This window comes from Dermacentor silvarum, chromosome 10, assembly GCF_013339745.2.
Source record: "Dermacentor silvarum isolate Dsil-2018 chromosome 10, BIME_Dsil_1.4, whole genome shotgun sequence".
NCBI classification, from domain to species: domain Eukaryota; kingdom Metazoa; phylum Arthropoda; class Arachnida; order Ixodida; family Ixodidae; genus Dermacentor; species Dermacentor silvarum.
Genome location: NC_051163.1, coordinates 76776275 through 76797694, shown reverse-complemented (window position 1 = coordinate 76797694; position 21420 = coordinate 76776275). Strand labels below are relative to the sequence as shown.

Genomic DNA, 21420 nt, shown 5'->3' with positions numbered 1-21420 from the left:
AGTGCAACCTTGCCTAAGTAAATTTTTGGCGAATATCACTCAGTGCATGCTCGCCAGAGTAAAATTTTCATGAAAATGAGTCAGAGCAAGCTCGGCTAAGTATATTTTTGGTGAGTATGAGTCAGAGGAAGCTCGGCTATGTAGATTTTTGGTGAATATGGCTCAGTCCAAGCAGGCCTGAGAAGATTTTTGGTGAATATGACTCAGGGCAAGCACGGCTAAGTAGATTTTTGGTGAATATGAGTCAGAACAAGCTCGGCTAAGTAGATTTTTGGTGAATATGAGTCAGAGAAAGCTTGCCAGAGTTTATAATTTTTATGAATATGAGTCAGAGCAAGCTTCGCTAAGTAGATTTTGGTAAATATAACAGTGAAGGTTGCCTGAGCAGGATTTGATCAATATAAGTCACAGCAAGCTCACCTGAGTAGAAGTTTGCTAAATATGAGTCAGAGCAAGGTCGGCTAAGTTTTTTTGGTGAATATAAGTCAGAGCAAGCTCGACTAAGTACATTTTGGTGAATATGAGTCAGAGCAAGCTCGGCTAAGTAGATTTTTGGTGAATATGACTCATGGAAGCTCGCCTGAGTAGAATTTTGATGAATATGAGTCAGAGCAAGCTCGGCTAAGTAGATTTTTGGTGAATATGAGTCAGAGCAAGCTCGGCTAAGTAGATTTTTGGTGAATATGACTCAATGCAAGCTCGCCTGAGTAGAATTTTGATGAATATGAGTCAGAGCAAGCTCGGCTAAGTAGATTTTTGGTGAATATGAGTCAGAGCAAGCTCGGCTAAGTAGATTTTTGGTGAATATGACTCAATGCAAGCTTGCCTGAGTAGAATTTTGATGAATATGAGTCAGAGCAAGCTCGGCTAAGTAGATTTTGGTGAATATGAGTCAGAGCAAGCTCGGCTAAGTAGATTTTTGGTGAATATGAGTCGAATTTTTTGGTGAACATAAGTGAGAGTAAGCTTGGCTAAGTAGATTTTTGGTGAATATGAGTGAAATCAAGCTCAGCTATGTAGATTTTTGGTGAATATGACTAAATGGAAGCTTCCCTGAGTAGAATTTTGATGATTATGAGTCAGAGCAAGCTCGGCTAAGTAGATTTTTGGTGAATATGACTCAGTGCATGCTTGCTAGGGTAGAAGTTTGATGAAAATGAGTCAGAGCAAGCTCAACTAAGTAGATTTTTGGTGAATATGAGTCAGAGCAAGCTCGGCTAAGTACATTTTTGGTGAATAAGGCTCATTGCAATCTCGGATAAGTAGATTTTTGGTGAATATGACTCAGTGCAAGCTCGTCATAGTATAATTTTTATGAATATGAGTCAGAGCAAGCTCGCCCATGTAGACTTTTGGTAAATATGACAGTGCAAGCTCGCCCGAGCAGAATATCATTTAATATAAGGCACAGGAAGCTCACCTGAGTAGAATTTTGGTGAATATGAGTCAGAGCAAGGTCGGCTAAATAGATTTTTGGTGAATATGAGCGACAGCAAGTTCGGCCATGTAGATTTTTGGTGAATATGAGTCAAAGCAAGCTTGCCTGAGTAGAATTTTGATGAATGTGAGTCAGAGCAAGCTCGGCTAAGTATATTTTTGTTGAATATGAGTCAGAACAAGCTCGGCTAAGTAGATGTTTGGTGAATATGAGCCAGAGCAAGGTCGGCTACGTAGATTATTGGTGAATATGAGTCAGAGCAAAGTAGATTTTTGGTGAATATGAATCAAAGCAAGCTTTCCTGAGTAGAATTTTGATGAACATAAGTCAGAGCATGCTCGGCTAAGCAGATTTTTGGTGAATATGACTTAATGCAAGCTTGCCCGAGTAGAATTTTGATGAATATGAGTCAGAGCAAGCTCGGCTAAGTAGATTTTTAGTGAATATGAGTCAAAGCAAGCTCAGCTAAGTAGATTTTTGGTGAATATGACTCAGTGCAAGCTCGTCATAGTATAATTTTTATGAATATGAGTCAGAGCAAGCTCGGCCATGTAGAGTTTTGGTAAATATGACAGTGCAAGCTCGCCTGAGCAGAATTTGATTTAATATAAGTCACAGGAAGCTCACCTGAGTAGAATTTTTGTGAATATGAGTCAGAGCAAGCTCGGCTAAGTATATTTTTGGGGAATACGAGTCGAAGCAAGCTCGCCTGAGTAGAATTTCTATGAATATGAGTCAGATCAAGCTTGCCTAAGTAGATTTTTGGTGAATATGACTCAATGCAAGCTGGCCTGAGTAGAATTTTGATGAATATGAGTCAGATCAAGCTCGGCTAAGTAGATTTTTGGTGAATATGAGTCAGAACAAGCTCGCCTAAGTAGATTTTTGGTGACTATGACTCAGGGCATGCTCGCTTGAGTGGAATTTTGATGAATATATCTAGCAGCCAGCTCAGCTGAGTACAATTTCGGTGAATATGAGTCAGAGCAAGCTCGGGTAAGAACTAAAATAAAAACTTCATAGTTCTTTTTTTACTTGTGCAATTTGCAAGACTTTTGATGGCTTAAATTCAAAATGCACTACTTAGAGTTACTAGTATTTTAAATGCTTTGTTCTTAATGCAACAATACTAATTAATATCGGTGCAGCGTTTGCCGAGAAAAGCGATTTCTGCGCGTCTACGTATTTAGATAGAGAAACTCCGGAGCTCTAAGTTTCCTCAAGCTTAAGCCTGAAAAAATATGCTCAGGTCGTGTACATAACTTAGACTTGTTTCAAGCACCAGGCAAACACCTGTTCAGTTTTTTCAACAGTTTTCTTTATTTTAAAACTCAGTTGCGTATACCATGTCTTTGGCGGAGTAGACAGGAAACAAGCCCAGATTTAAGGCTTCTGCAGCGCGTAGTACAGTTCCAGCCGCGCACCGTCTTTAATTACTGTCTTAACGGCATTCTCCGCCGTCATCGTGTCAGGGAGTACAACTACCACGCCCGACTCGTTGGCCGCGTATATGCGGTACATTGGTAATCGCTGTTCGTTACGATTCACGCTGTCAGGAGAAAGACGATGTCTGAGGTGAGCGGCGACATCCTGCATCGTGATCTGCGCCATCATTCTCAAACGCAGCGTCGGAGACTCGGCGTTTCCCAAGAAAGTATCGAGGAGCGGCTTCAGCGTCATTACGTAGTCGCGGATACGCCGTGGCGCGAGGGCCGTGCTGGATGATTCGCGGTCAGCAGCGGCGGTAGGCATGGCGTCAGCATCGGCTGCTGATTCGCCTCTCGCATCTTCGGACGTCTCACCTGTGTCTGCGCGGAAATTCTCCGACTGAATCAGCTCGCTGCGTTGTGCCGAAGTCACGCGGCTTGCCTCTTCACTCGTATCCGTTGCGTCGTGGTCAACCTGCGCCGGAGAAGCCGCGGACACGGCGTTGGACGCGGACCGCCGCGCTATCCCGGCGAATGCGACGCTTGGAGGTGGCAGGGGACGGGCACCTTCTCCGAGAACCTCGGCATTAACACGGCGAGCGCCGGCGTTCGGCTCCTGGGACCCCACGGCGCGTCGCGAGGTCAACCCGTAGTCCGATCCCTTACGAGCGACGCCGTCGGCGCCTGCTGCGAACGCCTGTGAAGCACGGCCTACCTGCCGAGGCTGCTGGCATACGTACAAACCCCTTCGCTGTGCCGTTGGCGAAGTCAGTGCCGATACTTGCGGAACGTTTGCTTTCAGTTCGACACTAACCGCGTTAGCCGTCGTCGGAGCCAAATTGTTCCCAATCGCCGTCGAGATCGTCTCGCAGCGAGCCTGCTTAACGCAGTGCTTCTGGCCAACGTCACTGTCTTTGACGATGCTCTTCTCAAATGCTTGCTTTGGAACACCGCATTTCACGCCTTCGCGAAGCTGGCCGCCTTCCAAAGCAGTCGCGCGCTCGGCTGACGATGCGCCGTCTTCGTCGTAGTTGGGGAGAAGCGCGGCGATCATGGCATCCATGCGGTAGTCACGCCGCAGCGACCGCTTCGAGACGAGCTTACGACGACACGTCGGGCATTTCTTGTTGCACCTGCGCAGCGACGTGGTGATGCACTCCTCGCAAAAGCGGTGAAGGCAGTTCGTCGCCACAGTTTTCCTGAACAAGCCTAAGCAGATGGGGCACGTGAAATGCGGGACATAGCTTTCCTCGCCAACGATTACCTCCGTATCGTCTGTGACCAACTTGTGGGGGAGTCGTTGGAGTTCGCAAGCGCTCAGTTGCCAGTTCTTGCTCCAGTTCGAAGACGTCATCGCGAATACAAGGCGCAGTGCGTCCTTTGCCCTTTTCAACAGTGTTTTGGCTCAGAAATTCTTCTTGATTACGCGCGAACACAATGGCGTAGCGTTGCTGAATTCGACGTGGGAGATTTCTGGCGATTCTGCCCTAGTCGCAGCCGTAGCCAGAGCCTGTGGCTCTACAGAAACGAACCTGAAACTTGGCGTCATGGCTTTCAATGTTGGCTTTTCACCGAACCCACCAAATTCGCCTAAGGATATGCTGTGAGGTGCCTCCGAGACTCCCACGTCCACTTCGCCAGCCGCCCGACAGATGGCAGCACCTGTCTGGCATTTTCCCCTGTTTTCCCGCCTTTAGCTTGGAGAGCAGAGCTGAGTGAGAGTCTCTGCCCCGCTGCCATGTAGGACTGTTGTGTTGAGTCGCGCTGGCGTGCGCTAGCCCTTGTATTGTTCAGGATGCCTTGCCAACATTAATAAAGACGTCGACCTGCGTCGACGTTACTGCCTTCGTGTCAAGCCTCAAGCATCTCGCCCCAGCCTCACACTCACAATGCTAAAACAGCTGTTGTGTGCACGCGTACAACGCCTCTCTTCGTGATTACGCGCGAACACAATGGCGTAGCGATGAGGGTGATTTCTGGCGAATCTGTCGTAGTCGCAGCCGTAGCCAGAGCCTGTGGTTCTACTACAGTGACCTAGAATATGGGAGAGTGTCCAAAGCGCCGCGCGAATGCATGGGAGGAGCGAGGACCTTTTTGTGTGAACTCCCGCGCCGCGGCGCTGCTGTACCGGACCCGTGAGAGAAATAGAGACCGTGAATTGTATGCAAAGAATGGAAACGAAAAGGACAATGGAGATTTACAAGAATGAGAAGAAAGAAATTAGAAGGGAAAATCTGTACGATAACACAAAGGGCAGTGCCTTGCTATTTGAGGCTCTAGCCGGTTGCCTAAGGACGAAAACATATCGGAACAAATATTCGTAACTAGATGAGACATGTGTATGCTGCAGTAAAGATCCAGAGACCACTCAGCACATCCTAATGGAATGCGACGGGATCCACCCAGCGAAAACCGTAGGTAACGTGCAACTCCCAGAAGCGCTTGGGTTTAAAGTGGAAGGAAACATAAACAGATCAGCCGTAGAGGTCAGCAAGAGACGATTAGGGTACTGGTGGAAAAAAAGCAGGGAAAAGATGGATACGACCTGATCTCTTAAAATCATAGGCAGCGGTACAAGCTAAATTTTTGAAAAAGAAAGATAATGAGAGGTATACAAAAATGCTAGATAAAGAACATGTGTAGTATACCTGATTAAATCAAGCAGGCTAGGTGACTATTTGTCGCCACCCCGTTTCAAAGGGGATGCCAATAAATCATCATCATCGTGGGCTTTCTCCGCTGCGGAAGCCGCGCCAAGGCGGCGGCCGTCTGCTACGAGCCTGATATTTTGGTTGCTATTAGCCAACATCGCAATGATTTCGGATGTATTAAGTACCACGTCACCGCAAGATAATACCGCAGTGACTCACCGCACAGAGAACGCGTTTGTCGGCTGTGAATACGGGTATTTTGTCTATTTCCTTCTAGCTCGCTTGGTCCGCGTTTACGCGGCTGTTTGAGTAACGCATTCCGCGCTCTTACTTCATTTAGTTATACGTGGAATGAGCAACGTGAACGTGCTACAGAAGAAAATAAGCTGGAGATCGCGATGACAACCAGGAGAACGTGGAAGATATGGCTAGCTCATGCTAACGCTTTTACACCCTATCGTTCCCTTTCTTTTATTTCGTGCATTCGATTTGTTTTATAAGACTGCCTCCCGCGCTCTGCTGTTTCTTTATTAAGGCGAAATCCTTAACAGGCTCTTGGGAAGCGTAATGTGTCCGTCAGTGGGGCCGCAGTACCAAAAATACAAACCGCGTAACTCTCGCGTCTCGTTCACTTGGTATATATTCCAACGTATAGCGTGGAAACGCACAAATCGGTGACTAAGATGACTGATCGGTCATGACATTAGTAACTTGACATACTTACATTCACGTTGCGATTAACGACACCAATATCACGTGTGGTGCAAACCCGCATTTTTCGGCCAGAAATCCCTCTGATGGTGTGGGTGTGACGATAAGACCGTGTTGAATGCCAATCTCAATCTCAGTGTGTCGAACTTGCTCATATATCATAAAGAACTGGGAGCACAGGTAAAGGGTAATAATAGTAATGATAGTTTCTGGGGGTTTACATCCAAAAATCACAATATGGCTATGAGAAACGCCCTATTGGAGGGATCCGGTAATTTCAACCGCCAGGGGTTCATTAACGTGCACCTATAATATCCATGTACACGGGTGTTTTATGCATTTCGCTTCCGTCGAAATGTAAGCCGCCGTGGCCGGGAATCGAACCCGCGTCTTCGAGCTTAGCAGTACAACCTACCAAAGCCACTAAGCTACCACGGCGTGTACGTAAAGGGTACGCGAGAAATATACGGCGGCAAAAAACAAGACAAACCAAAATAAATGAAATGCTAACAGTGCAACATTGTGTACGTACGTCTCATTTCATAATTACGAGCGAACGTCAGAAAACGGAAACGTGATGCTTTACGGAAGTGCAACTCGTCTTTCGCGTTCTTGTACTGCAAGAGCGCAAACACTAAGCGAATTTTAAAGGGAAAGTAACTTTAGGAATATTTATTGCGTATGCTTGCTATAGTTCGTACACAGCAAATATACTTACTGATAAATAATTACGTACTTGTAGTTACGTAATGAAAGAGGAAACTAATCACCAGAACATAAGCTTCTCATGTTTTACTGATTGAAGGTAACTCTTTTAGGGATATGTAGAATCAATAGCGATATTTGTAGTGCATCAAAGATTGTAGTATTCAAGACGATTTTCCACTCAATATAATGCAAGCACAAACATCATCACGCGCCATGAATGCTTGTTAGTTTATCTAAAAAATCACACGTTAAGCAATAACTATTATATCATGAGAAGTTATATGTTGGTAATTTCAGAGAGTATTCACGGAATAATAAAACAAGGCTATTGCTGCAATAACTTTTGCATAAGAAATGAGTAAATAGCTAGGCCAGTAGAAGCTATCTATTCATTTCAATCTCGAAAAATATATCTTTGTTCACCTTTTATTGCGATAGCAATTATATGGACACTTAAACCGGATTCCTGCCGTCGTCGTCGCTGTCATCGTCGCCGTCGCCGTGAGGTTCCGTATAGATTCCAAGGGCGATAACATCGTCGCCGCGCGTCGTACGCGCGAGCGAAAGCGCGCGGGGGACACGCGCTATCACGGAGGGCGAACGCACGGTGGAAAGCAAACGCGACCGTCGCGCGAATGGCCGCGGGGGTATGGGAGGGATGGAGGCGGGGCGGCGCTGTGCTCCAGCACCAAAGGCGTATCTTGCCACTCAATCTCCCACGCGAAAGCAAGAAACGGGAAGGGGGGGAAGGGGGGGGGGCAGCTTCTCCTCTGCCAACAACTTCTCCTCTGGCCTTTGCCCGGCGGTGCCGGTCGCCCGCACCGTCTGTTATCTCCACATGGCTCTGACCTTTGTATGCGCTGTGCATTCTAGGGATGGTCGATGAAATTTTTTAATCGATTAACGATTAATCGTTCGTCGGTTTAGCGTATAATCGATTAATCGCTTTCGATGCGGGGTTTTTCGTCGATTAATCGATTAATCGACTTTTTTTCGGGCGCTTTAAAAAGGCTGGAACACAGTTACCTACTCACCTATTTTACCTATTTAACGTTTGAAAGGTGGAACCAGGATAAGAAATACAAGCGTATAAACTTTGATAAAGAATAATGTTTAATTTGTTAGAGGTAAACTATAATTGCCACTAGGGACTAGTGGCAGGGTGTTCATATTAACACGTGTACTTGTTTATCTTTCCCCGGTGACCGCTTTTCACCGGCTAACAAATGTTAAACGTTATCGCTCGGCGCAGGGCGCAGGACGGAAGTTTCTCGAACGTTATCGATGCTTCTATCCGTTGTCTACTGTCACGGACGCTTATTTAATCTAATTGTATGAGCGACGCAAATTGTCTAGTACTTTCTGGAAGACACGCGAGCACCAGGGCGACCCCAGTGCTTCGATGGGGTCGCCCTGGAACCTTCGATGACTTATGTATAAAAGCCGACGCGTTTCGCCGCTGATCAGATTTCGACGATCGCCGACTGTGTTCGCCGCTATCGTTGTGCTTCGAGTGCAACTTGCTTTTGTGGGCACAGGTTCGCCCAATAAAACATCTGTTTCGTCATTCACAGTTTTGCGACTGTTTCCTTCACCGTCACTACTATACGTGACAATATTGAGCTTTTGCGGAATTTTTAAAAATCGCCTGTTGCAGGTAGCATAATTCTTATCGTTGAGTTGGGTTATTCGAAGAGGCGGACATCAGTAGCACGAGAAATCGAAAGACATATTCAACCAATTAACAAAAATTGACTAATGAACTTCTTAGTTAATTACTTTATGACACATATTGCAATTTACGAATTGTAGCGGTGAGTTTGCACGACGCACCTACTTGAAATGAATTTCCAGGATGACACCAGTTTCGAGATATTTCTCAAAGGGTGGGATGAAATACATGGGCGTTCCAGTTACTTTTGTGCTTCAATGCATTTTGGTAAAAAAGTAAGTGGACCAACAGTGCATTTTTACGGCGAGTATACGATGGTGCATATCACCAAGGTGTCATTATGTAAGTTCATTCCAAGTGGATACGCCTGACAAGCTCACCGGCTGCAATTCGTAAATTGCTATATGTGTCGTAAAGTAAAAACTAAAGTTAATTAGTGATTTTTGTTAATTAGTTGAATATGTGTTTCGATTTCTCGTGCTAATGTCCGCCTCATCTAATAACCGAGCTCAATGATAAAAATTACGCTACCTGTCACAGACGATTTCTAAAAGTTCTGTAAAACTTAAAAATGCATGTTAAAAATGGCACTTACTGAGGAGGGTGGGCATGGAGGAAGGAGAAATTAGAAGATATCATCGCAGTACGACTGACATGAAGTAACGGCGCAACACGTGATCGCCACATCAGAGCGCGTGGTAGGTTTAATGCCGCTGGGTGCAGGGCAGCAGCGCAGCTGAACGGGAGCGCACCCGTTTGAAACTACTGCGAACCAAACATTCGGTCAATACGTTGTCTCTCAGGGTCACGTGCTGACTATATACTGCGAGGTAAAAAGCGAAAGAAATGGCTTGACGGTGAGTTCGCTTGCCAATTAAGACTTGCAGCCTCACGTAATGCTCTCTCCTAGTTCATTTCTTCCTCCACTGGGGCGGCGTCTCTCCGGCCCCAGGCACCTTGTGTGACGCGTGCGTAAAGCGGGGAAGCGCTTGGCCAGCTCGGGAAAACAGTCAACAGTCGTTCTCAGTCTTCGCAGCCGCGCTGCCGTTGCTCGTACTCCGTATTCTATAGTACGATTTGAAAATTTTCACGCCACTTTAGTCACCGTCTGGAAAACGATTAATCGAACAGCTTTAATCGATTAAACCGATTAAATTAAAGGTAGACATCGATGACAATTAATCGTTTTGCGGCGTACTTTTAGTCGATTAATCGATTAATCGTTCATCGATATTACCATCCCTAGTGCATTCGCCGCTCAGTTTCCGTTGAAGCGATAGACCGCGCGATCCTGCGCTTGCTGCCAGCGTTTTGACACTCGATGGCTGCGGTCATTCAGTGTGATCTATTATGTTTGCTTGTGCGCGCTGACACCACGATTGTTAATTCAGTTAGTAAGCCAATGTGTCCAAGTTTATGCAGCAGATAAAACTACTATCCCTACCCCGAATAGATCTCTACTAATTTGCTATCGCAATCGATGCTTCGCCTTTCGGGCGAAACTGCGACATCTTTTTTATGTTTGTTTACCTATTGGCTGGAATGGCTTTTCTTTCGAATGACTGAATTAAAACTTAAATTAAATTATGGGGTTTTACGTGCCAAAACCAGTTCTGATTATCAGGCACGCCGTAGTGGGTGACTCCGGAAATTTGGACCACCTGGGGTTCTTTAACGTGCACCTAAATCTAAGTACACGGGTGTTTTCGCATTTCGCCCCCATCGAAATGCGGCCGCCGTGGCCGGGATTCGATCCCGCGACCTCGTGCTCAGCAGCCCAACACCATAGCCACTGAGCAACCACGGCGGGTGAATGTCTGAAATTCGAATGTCTGAATTTGAAACCAGCTTCGCTCACGGTAAACCTTAAGGTACATCGTGCGCGAAGTTTGTATTGAAGAGATAGCGTACAGCAAGAATTCTTCATGTAGGCTATCTCTGAAACGAAATTGGCCAACAATATTGCGGCGTTAAGACCGTCTCTGCTCCTTCTCTTGTTTCGCTTACACCTCACTGCGCTCTGTTCATGATAAAGTATTGTCGAGGCTAAAAAATTCATGAATAAATACATATGCATATGGCTCTAAACTACTACCGACCGTGAGTGAAAAGCGCGTAGTGGTGAGCGAAGCGGTCACTGCACGCACGTAAGTATTTCACTTGACTTCGGGAGTAATTTACTTTTTTCGTTACTCTTATTCTTGCAAGCATGGTGCTATTGCCCACGTGCCCATCTTTTTTTACGTTCTTTCCTTGCGCGGACTCATTTAGCTCGCTTCTACGCACGCACAGTTACCGTAATACCGTTCCCGAACTCTAGCACCGGAGCTAGGCCGCGCTGATGAGTTTGATACGTTAGTTTTTGCATTATCTTGCTGCCCAAGCACAAAGAAACGCTCAAAGATGGATAAGCTCCATGCAGTGCCACACTGTTGAAGTTAATAGCGTTTAAGTGCTTTGCGTGGAAAATGAACGCAAAAAACTACAGAGCGTAGCAGACGACCCTCGCTTCCAGCGCGCTTCGCGAGCGCGAAAAGCCCACGGGTCCGGAGCAGCAGCGGCGCGGCGCGGCAGTTCACAGAAAAAGGCCCTCGCCGGAGCCGGCGCTTTGGACACTCATTCTAGGTCACTCTAGCTAGAACTAGCCACTGTAGCCGAGTTTCAGGTTCGTTTCTGTAGAGGCAAAGGCTCTGGCTACGGCTGCGACTACGATAGATTAGCCAGAAATGACCCTGTCTCCTTACCTCGAACTGAGCAGCGCTACGCCATTGCGTTCGCGCGTAATCACGAATTTCACAATTTCGTGTTAAACCTCCTTGGGTCTAGCCACTGTATTTCAGGTTCGTTTCTCTGTAGAGCCACAGGCTCTGGCTACGGCTGCGACTACGGCAGAATCGCCAGAAATCACCCTCCTTGAACTGAGCAACCCTACGCCATTTTGTTCGCGCGTAATCACGAAGAATTTCTGAGCCATGATCGCCGCGCTTCTCCCCAAGTATGACGAAGACGGCGCGTCGCCGGCCGAGCGCGCGACTGCTTCGCAAGGCGGCCAGCTTCGCGAAGGCGTCAAACGCGGTGTTCCAAAGCAAGCATTTGAGCAGAGCATCGTCAAAGACAGTGACGTTGGCCAGAAGCACTGCGTTAAGAAGGCTCGCTGCGAGACGATCTCGACGGCGATTGGGAACGATTTGGCTCCGACGACGGCTAACGTGGGTTGTGTCGAAGTGAAAGCAAACGTTCCGCAAGTATCGGCACTGACTTCGCCAACGGCACAGCCAAGGTGTTTGTACGTATTCCAGCAGCCTCGGCAGGTAGGCCGTGCATCACAGGCGTTCGCGGCAGGCGCCGACGGCGTCGCTCGTAAGGGATCGGACTACGGGTTGACCTCGCGACGCCCCGAGGGGTCCCAGGAGCCGAACGCTGGCGCTCGCCGTGTTGATGCCAAGGTTCTCGGAGAAGGTGTCCGTCCCCTGCCACCTCCAAGCGTCGCATTCGCCGGGATAGCGCGGCGGTCCGCGTCCAACGCCGTGTCCGCGGCTTTGCCGGCGCAGGTTGACCACGACGCAACGGATACGAGTGAAGAGGCAAGCCGCATGACTTCGGCACAACGCAGCGAGCTGATTCAGTCGGAGAAATTCCGCGCAGACACTGGTGAGACGTCCGAAGATGCGAGAGGGAAATCAGCAACCGATGCTGCCGCCAGCACGGCCCTCGCGCCACGTCGTATCCGCGACTACGGAATAACGATGACGCTGAAGCCGCACCTCGACACTTTCTTGGTAAACGCCGAGTCCCCGACGCTGCGTTTGAGAATGACGGCGCAGATCACGATGGAGGATGTCGCCGCGCACCTCAGACGTCGTCTTTCTCCGGACAGCGTGAATCGTAACGAACAGCAATTACCAATGTACCGCATATACGCGGCCAACGAGTCGGGCGAGGTAGTTGTACTCCCTGATACGATGACGGTGGAGAATGCCGTTAAGAGAATGATTCAAGACGGTGCGTGGCTTGAACTGTACTACGCGCAGTACAGGAATTGAGTCTGGGCTGGTTTCCCGTGTACTCCGCCAAAGACATGGTATACGCAACTGAGTTTTGAAATAAAGAAAAATGTTTAAAAAAACTGAACAGGTGTCTGGCTGGTGCTTGAAACAAGTCTAAGTTACGTACGCGACCTGAGCATATTTTTTCAGGCTTAGCTTGAGGAAACTTAGACCTCGGGAGTTTCTCTATCTAAATACGTGGGCGCGCAGAAATCGCTTTTCTCGGCAAACGCTGCACCGATAGTAATTAGTATTGTTGCATTAAGAACAAGACATTTAAAATACTAGTAACTCTAAGTAGTGCATTTTGAATTTAGGCTATCAAAATTTTAAGTCTTGAAAATTGCAAAAGTAAAAAAAAATAACTATGAAGTTTTCAAATCCCTAACTTTATAATAAAGATGTCGCAGTTATGTAAATTGCGCCTGCTATGAGGCCTAAGAAGGGGACAAAATGAATGTATTATACACCGCTCTTAAATCTATCCCTACCATGGGGAAAATAGGTATTTTTTGTATGGTAGGCAGATGGGGTATTTTTTTTTTTTCTGCAGGAACTACTGCACTCAATACTTAATGTAATACATAACCAGAAAGCAAAATGAATGAACTTTTCACGCATGAAGGTTTTATTATCGAGATGTATGTCATCAAAAAGATATAAATTGTTAAAATCAAGATTGTGCGATAAAATTGATCAACGTTTGAAAGACACGTTTGTATCTACTAAGGAAAAAATGATACGATAATTATGAGATATACAAAATGTATTGCCGTCTATTAGTCATTATCTCCGAAAAAAACATTTTTTTATTACACAGGTATTTCGCCACAAAAATTTAACTGCAAGCACCACAGTTGGGCGTGCCGGGCATGGGATGGCCGATGTTCCGGGCTGGTTTGCGTCGTAGTAGCTTTCAGACTCAAAGCCCGACGACATTCAGTGTCCTCACTGCTATTCGATGTATCGATACGATCAGCTGCAAAGGCAGCGGTATCGCCACATTTGCGATCTCCCGAAGCGCTCGCGCCGTTTCCGGAGCCGGACATTTTTGCTTTCTGCTTTGACGATCGCGAAACTTCTGAGTGCGTGTAAAAATCACCATTTGGCAGGAAAAAAAAGCGAACTGCTTAGAAAACGAAAATATAGTTTCTCCTCTTTCTAGTCCGATGGCACAGTGTGTCTTTGAGCGGCGCGGAAGGTCTCGAAAGCGGCGTTTCAAACCATCGATAGCGGGCGTCCATTTTTTCGTTCTCCTTTGACAATCGCGAAACTTCGGAGCGCGTTTAAACGTCACCGCCTCGAGGGAAAAAAGCGAACTGCTGACCAAACTAAAATATAGTTCTCTTCCTTCACGTCTGATGCTGCAGTCTATGTCTGTGAGCGGCGCGGAAGGTCTCGAAAGCGGCGTTTCAGACCATCGATAGCGGGCGTCCATTTTTTCGTTCTCCTTTGACAATCGCGAAACTTCGGAGCGCGTTTAAACGTCACCGCCTCGAGGGAAAAAAGCGAACTGCTTACCAAACTAAAATATAGTTCTCTTCCTTCACGTCTGATGCTGCAGTCTATGTCTGTGAGCGGTGCGGAAGGTCTCGAAAGCGGCGTTTCAAACCATCGATAGCGGGCGTCCATTTTTTCGTTCTCCTTTGACAATCGCGAAACTTCGGAGCGCGTTTAAAGAGAGAGAGAGAATAACATTTTATTGATTGGACAGGAAAGGGGTGTTGGGAGCGGGTGGGTGGGTCCCTATTCCGAGACTCCACTGGCCAGAGCTGCTCGCCGGGCCTGGTCGAGTAGACCCCTCTGGGTCTCCAGGTCCGCGCCGGCGAGGATGGTCTCCCACTGCTCCCTATTTGTGAATTTGGACCCCAACAGGGGGGAATTGAATTTTGGGGGCCTACTCGTGCATTCCCACGTTACGTGGGCGAGAGTTGGCTTCCCCCAGCACCATGGACAGTGGCCTGGATAGGCCGTAGGCCAAATGGCATGCCACAGCCCGAGGTGCGGGTAGGTATTCGTCTGAATTAGTCTCAAATCCCGGGCATCCGCTCCGCTCAGACTCGGATGGGGCCCCGAGTAAGTTCTGCGTTCCAGACGCTGATGCTCAAGGATGTCGCGTGGAGATGTCAAATGATCGAATCGGGGTTTCTCGGGCTGCACTCCCGCTCGGCAAGCCAATTCTCGAGCGAGAGCATCTGCCCTTTCATTGCCCGCAACCCCCACGTGGCCCGGGCACCAGATGACACTGTGCGTTTCCCGGAGCGTGTGACCTAGTATGCGTAGGGCACATGCCGGTACTCTGCCTTGCATGAACAGGCGACAAGCCACCTGTGAGTTCGTGAGGATCACAGAGGGCTGGCCGGCTGCATCTTTGGCCTTAATTGCCATTGCAACGGCGGCTGTCTCCGCCGTGCCTATGGATTTGCTCCTAATTGTCGCGCTAATTTGGAATTTCGATCGATCCATCGAGCTTGTGGCCACTATTACATGGCCACCTGGCCCCGGAGCTGCATCTGTGTACAGCGCTTCAGAACAATTTCGAAATCTTTTTTGAAGTTGGCGTGCCCGAGCCTTGCGCCGGCCCTGGTGGTAAAAGGGGCTCATGTTTTGGAAACTGGGGCCACTATGAGGTTTTCGCGTATCGCTCGAGGTAGAGCCACTAAGTCTTCCTCGCAGTAGTGCGGTCGTACGGGGTAGCCTAATGTTTCTAGCAGCTTTCTCCCGGTTGGGGATAAGTTTAGGCGCTCTCTTTGCGATATTAATACCGCTGCCTTAAGTTCTTCGAAGGTGTTGTGCAACCCCAGTGCACATAGTTTAGCCGTGGAGGTGCTCATAGGGAGTCCGATGGCAGCTTTGTAGGCCGTTCGTATAAGGGCGTCTGTCTGCTCCAGATCCGTTTTACACAACTCCTGGTAAGGGAGGCTGTATGTAATGCGGCTGATGACGAAGGCGTGAACAAGTCTCAAAGTTTCGGCTTCGCTAAAGCCGCTACGATGCTTCGTCACTCTTCGTATAATTCTAGAGATTTGTTTGACTGTCGTTCGGAGAGTTCTGATTGTTTTATCTGCGCGCCTGTTACTTTGAAGGCGAAGGCCGAGTACGCGCATTGTTTGTGCCTCTTTGAGCTCTTCGCCATCGAGCCGGAGCGAGAATTGTGGTTTGCGGTACCCTCTGCCGTGAATTCTGATGAATTCAGATTTCTCCGGCGCGCAAGCCATACCGCCCTTTACTGCAAAGTGGTGTACTGTCTGTATTGCTTCTTGTAGCACGCTTTCTTTGTGCCCCAGGGATCCTTCTGTTACCCAAAGCGTGATATCGTCTGCGTATAGCGCGAATTTTAGGTCTGGTATTTTTTCCAGTTCTTTAGCTAGCCTGTTCATGCCCATATTGAAGAGCAAAGGGGATAATATTGAACCCTGTGGGGTTCCACGATTGGGCATCTCGAGAGTTTCAGATCGGACTTCTCCTAGACCTATTGTGGCTTTTCGGCCCGTTAGGAAGGATCGAATGTAGTTATAGGTTTTTTCTCCGCACGCCGTACTGCTTAGTTCTTGCAGAATTAGGTCGTGTGCTATGGTGTCGAAAGCGCTTTTCAAATCTAATGCCACCACTACGTGTTCTGCTCCTGTTGGGATGTTGGTGATAACCTCGTCATGCAGTCTTAGGAATATGTCTTGCGTGGATAAATGCTGCCTAAAGCCGTACATGCTGTCAGATAGGTAGTCGTTTTCTTCTAGGTGGTTAGTTAATCTATTTAGTATGACTTTTTCAAATAGTTTTCCTAGACATGAAGTGAGAGATATGGGCCGAAGGTTATACAGGCTGCGGGCTTTCCCGGCCTTTGGTATAAGAACTATGGACGCTTCCTTCCATTGCGTCGGTAGTGTTCCCCTGTCCCAAACCTGCCGGTTAAAGTAGTCTGTGAGCTTTTCTAGATGCTCGTCGCTAAGGTTTCGTAGCATTGCGTAAGTTAGCTTGTCTGGACCGGGGGCGGTGTTCCGTCGTGCGGATTGCGCCGCTGCGAATAGTTCGGCCTTTGATATCGGAGCGTCTAGCGTCCCATTTGCGGGGCCATTGTACTTCCGTATGACTGGAGCCATGGTGTCCGTGCCGATGTACTTTTCCCGAAGTAAGCTTATGAGGGCTTCGTTCGAGCCCTTGAACTCCTCGGCGAGTGTTATTAGGGTCCTGTTGGTGACCGTTTTTGTATTCTCCGGCTCCAGCATGCTTCGCAGTATTGCCCATGTTTTGGCTGACGTTAGTGTGCCTCTCATGGAGTCGCAAAACCGGACCCAGTTTTCGGCTTCCAGTTTCCTAGCATAGTCGTTCGCGTTTTCAGTAATTTCAGCTATTTTGATTCTCAGTTTCCGATTTAATCTCTGCCTTTTCCACCGTCTGGTGAGGCCCCTCCTGCAATCCCATAGGTGCAGGAGATGGGTATCAATTACGGGGTTTTCCGTGGTAAGGGTGATTTGTTTAGAGGTGCGGGCGTGAGCCTCCCGAATGTGAGCAACCCACTCTTCCGCGTTATCTAGCCCGTTGTCGGGGAAGGGAATGTTTCGATAAACCGACCAATCCGTGATTGTTACTTTCCCGATGGTGCGTCTGATTTTTGCCGAGTCCATTGATAGGCTGATAATGTAGTGGTCGCTCCCTAAGGTTTCGTCGAGATTTTGCCAAATCACACTGTCCGAGTTGAGGGTAAATGTCAAATCGGGGAAAGTATCTCTGCTGACGCTATTTCCAATGCGTGTTGGAGCCATTGGAAGCGTTTCTAACTGCAAACCGTATCTCTCTGTCACCTGTAATAGTAGCGCTCCCTTGGTAGTGTCCCGTTTATAACCCCAGGTTGTGTGAGGGGCGTTGAAGTCACCTAAAAAGACTAGTCGGTCTTTCCGTTCTAGTGAGGAGATCGTTTCTGCGAGGATATTTTCAAAATCCCCTCCTTTCTCTTTTGGCGGGCTATATATGTTTACTATGATGGTTGTGGCCCTACCTCGTTTGTTGGCATGTATTTTTATAATTTGGTGCTGCATGGCACAGTTTTGTGCGTAGTGGGTACTCGTTGCGATGTCCCTGGCCACCAGTGTTGCCACACGTGGATAATCGGGGTTAAAAATCGTGTAGTATCCGCGTACCTTAACTGGTCTGGTACCGATTTCTTGTAAGCATATGATATCTGGTTTGATCAAAGCCGCGTTTATAAACTGTTGCATGGCCGCCGCTTTTTTGTTGAAAGTGCGGCAATTCCAGTGCCATGGTTCGAGTCGGTCTGATGTGCATGTTAGGCTACTCGCCATTGTTCTCGCTTTCTGTTGTATTCAGTTGACGCGGCCGTCTGCTCGATGGGGCGCCCGGGCTTCCACTCGTACGTTTACGCACTGTTTGTTTGAAGCTTGAGATTGATTCGTCTACATAGCTTTTAAGGTTTTGGAATTCTGCGTATAACTGCTGTTGGAAATTCTGCATACTTTGCATTTGTTGCGAGATTTGCGCCAGCACGTTTTCTATCGGAGTCTGAGCTTTTGATGCCGGTGCCGGGGATGTCGTTGCCGTGCCCGCTTTTGCGGTGCTTTGAGAAGTGGCAGAATGTTGTTGCTTTAGGGACGCCAACTCTCGTTTGATTTCCTGCAGGCTCTCTCTTAGGAGTTTGTTCTCGGCTATAATTTTTTGATATTCTGGGTTATCTGTTATGGGAACAGCAGGGGTTACCACTCTCGCCCAGCTTACCTTCGATTTGTCGAATTTCTGCGAGTCCTCCACCCTGTGTCCGGGAGTCTCGGGTTTCGGGGCCCTAGAGGATTGGAAGGTGGGAGGATCTGGGTTTTGTCTTCTTGTTGACCTAGATCTGGACCTGGAACTGGATCGTGATCGGGATCTGGACCTGAGTCGATGTCTTGTCTGGGAGTCTGGTTGTGTGTCGGTGAGGGTCGGCCATGAGTTTCGTTCGGCATCTTCGGAGCTGAACCACCTTGGTGGCGCGGGCAGTTTTTGCTTTGCTGCGTCTATTCTGGATTGTCGTTGCTTTCCGGTCTTGAGTGAGCGGTTGCTTGTCGGTTTTAGCCTTTTCTTGCATTCGCGGTCTCCCGTCAAATGTCCTTCTCTGCATGCTTTGCATATGGGGGCGCATTCGTGATCAGGTGCTGGGTTCTGCGTTCCGCACGTGTGGCACACCACTATGTCCGGTTGAGGGCATACGTCCGAGCGATGACCTATGTCGTGACATATCTTACATACTTGTGTGGTATTCTTGTAAGGATAGCATGCGAGCTCCCCACCTTTGTAGTAGACGTATCTCGGAGTGATATCTCCGTAAAAGGTGATCACGGCTGTCTTCGTGTCGCCCAGCATGCGCGCGTTAAGTATTTCTACTCCTTGCGTTCGTATTCGGAGATTGGCCTTGAGGGTATCGGGGGGCGTACGTGGTTCGAGGCCATGTATGACCCCCTTATTCGTTCCTTCGCTGGTCGCCACGTATGTGTTTACTGCGTACGCGCGGTCATTCAAGTTCAGTTGAGCGATTCGGCGAATTTTGTCCGCCACTTCTTGGCTTGGCGTTGACACAATAAAAATGTTCGATCCGGGTTTGATTCGGAGTAGGAACTGGTCTCCGCTTACTTGACCATTGCAGGCCGCAGTCACTGCATCCGCTAGTTGCGGGCTGGTGAAGTTTTTGACGGGCAGTCCTTGGTGTGGACGCACAACGATCTTGAAGTCATCTCTGGGAAGAGGGGGCAGTCGCCGATAGTTAGATTTCCGTTTCGGCTTTCCGGGGGCCGGTGTGCTCGACGTGTGGTGAGCCGTCGATGTTCCGGCGTTTTCCGAGTAGCGTTTCTGGTTTTTTGCTTGTGCTAGGGCTTTCTTCTGCCTGAGCGTGAGTACTGTTTGCCAGTCCCCATCCGTCTGCTTGGCGTTTTCCGTCCTGTGGGTTTGCGTCCGAGGCTCGTGCGAGCCGGGAGGGTCGTGCGCGTCAATTTCCTGGCAGTCCATGCTGTCCCGGCTGTTATCCGGAAGCTCAGAAAGCCTGGTGAGTATCGGTGTCGTTTCAGGAGCCGCCGAAGTCGACATGTGCACGCGCGAGCACCGCACACTCGCCGGCGCGTCGATGGCCGCGTTCCCGGCGGCGTTTGGGTTAGCGAGGCGCGCACGTTGGTGAACTGCGTTAGCGCTCGGAAAATAAAAATTTTCAGTCACTCACAGGTCTGGTTGGTATCCTCTTATACTGGTGAACTTCACGGATCCATTGGGAATGGTGAAAATGGTCGTACTTGCAGAATTCCGCTTGAAAAGCTGAAAAGGTGAGGAGCTCATCTCGGAGCGCGTTTAAACGTCACCGCCTCGAGGGAAAAAAGCGAACTGCTTACCAAACTAAAATATAGTTCTCTTCCTTCACGTCTGATGCTGCAGTCTATGTCTTTGAGCGGCGCGGAAGGTCTCGAAAGCGGCGTTTCAAACCATCGATAGCGGGCGTCCATTTTTTCGTTCTCCTTTGACAATCGCGAAACTTCGGAGCGCGTTTAAACGTCACCGCCTCGAGGGAAAAAAGCGAACTGCTGACCAAACTAAAATATAGTTCTCTTCCTTCACGTCTGATGCTGCAGTCTATGTCTGTGAGCGGTGCGGAAGGTCTCGAAAGCGGCGTTTCAAACCATCGATAGCGGGCGTCCATTTTTTCGTTCTCCTTTGACAATCGCGAAACTTCGGAGCGCGTTTAAACGTCACCGCCTCGAGGGAAAAAAGCGAACTGCTGACCAAATTAAAATATAGTTCTCTTCCTTCACGTCTGATGCTGCAGTCTATGTCTGTGAGCGGCGCGGAAGGTCTCGAAAGCGGCGTTTCAAACCATCGATAGCGGGCGTCCATTTTTTCGTTCTCCTTTGACAATCGCGAAACTTCGGAGCGCGTTTAAACGTCACCGCCTCGAGGGAAAAAAGCGAACTGCTGACCAAATTAAAATATAGTTCTCTTCCTTCACGTCTGATGCTGCAGTCTATCTCTTTGAGCGGCGCGGAAGGTCTCGAAAGCGGCGTTTCAAACCATCGATAGCGGGCGTCCATTTTTTCGTTCTCCTTTGACAATCGCGAAACTTCGGAGCGCGTTTAAACGTCACCGCCTCGAGGGAAAAAAGCGAACTGCTGACCAAATTAAAATATAGTTCTCTTCCTTCACGACAGATGCTGCAGTCTATGTCTGTGAGCGGTGCGGAAGGTCTCGAAAGCGGCGTTTCAAACCATCGATAGCGGGCGTCCATTTTTTCGTTCTCCTTTGACAATCGCGAAACTTCGGAGCGCGTTTAAACGTCACCGCCTCGAGGGAAAAAAGCGAACTGCTGACCAAATTAAAATATAGTTCTCTTCCTTCACGTCTGATGCTGCAGTCTATGTCTGTGAGCGGCGCGGAAGGTCTCGAAAGCGGCGTTTCAAACCATCGATAGCGGGCGTCCATTTTTTCGTTCTCCTTTGACAATCGCGAAACTTCGGAGCGCGTTTAAACGTCACCGCCTCGAGGGAAAAAAGCGAACTGCTCACCAAATTAAAATATAGTTCTCTTCCTTCACGTCTGATGCTGCAGTCTATGTCTGTGAGCGGCGCGGAAGGTCTCGAAAGCGGCGTTTCAAACCATCGATAGCGGGCGTCCATTTTTTCGTTCTCCTTTGACAATCGCGAAACTTCGGAGCGCGTTTAAACGTCACCGCCTCGAGGGAAAAAAGCGAACTGCTGACCAAATTAAAAAAAAAATGTGGTTGATCCCTCTTATATAGGAATCG

At 48.3% G+C, this 21420-nt stretch overlaps 1 protein-coding gene across 1 annotated transcript in view; it reads right to left on the bottom strand.

Annotated features, from left to right (window-relative positions):
* Positions 1-2784: 2784 nt before the first annotated feature.
* The window catches only part of LOC119431639 (uncharacterized), a 241777-nt gene continuing 223141 nt past the window's right edge, over positions 2785-21420 (bottom strand). Inside the window, exon 2 of the mRNA XM_037699119.2 lies at positions 2785-3445. Within this exon, the coding sequence (XP_037555047.2) occupies positions 2822-3445 (624 nt within the window). The 3' untranslated portion in view covers positions 2785-2821. The remainder of the gene's footprint in view (positions 3446-21420) is intronic.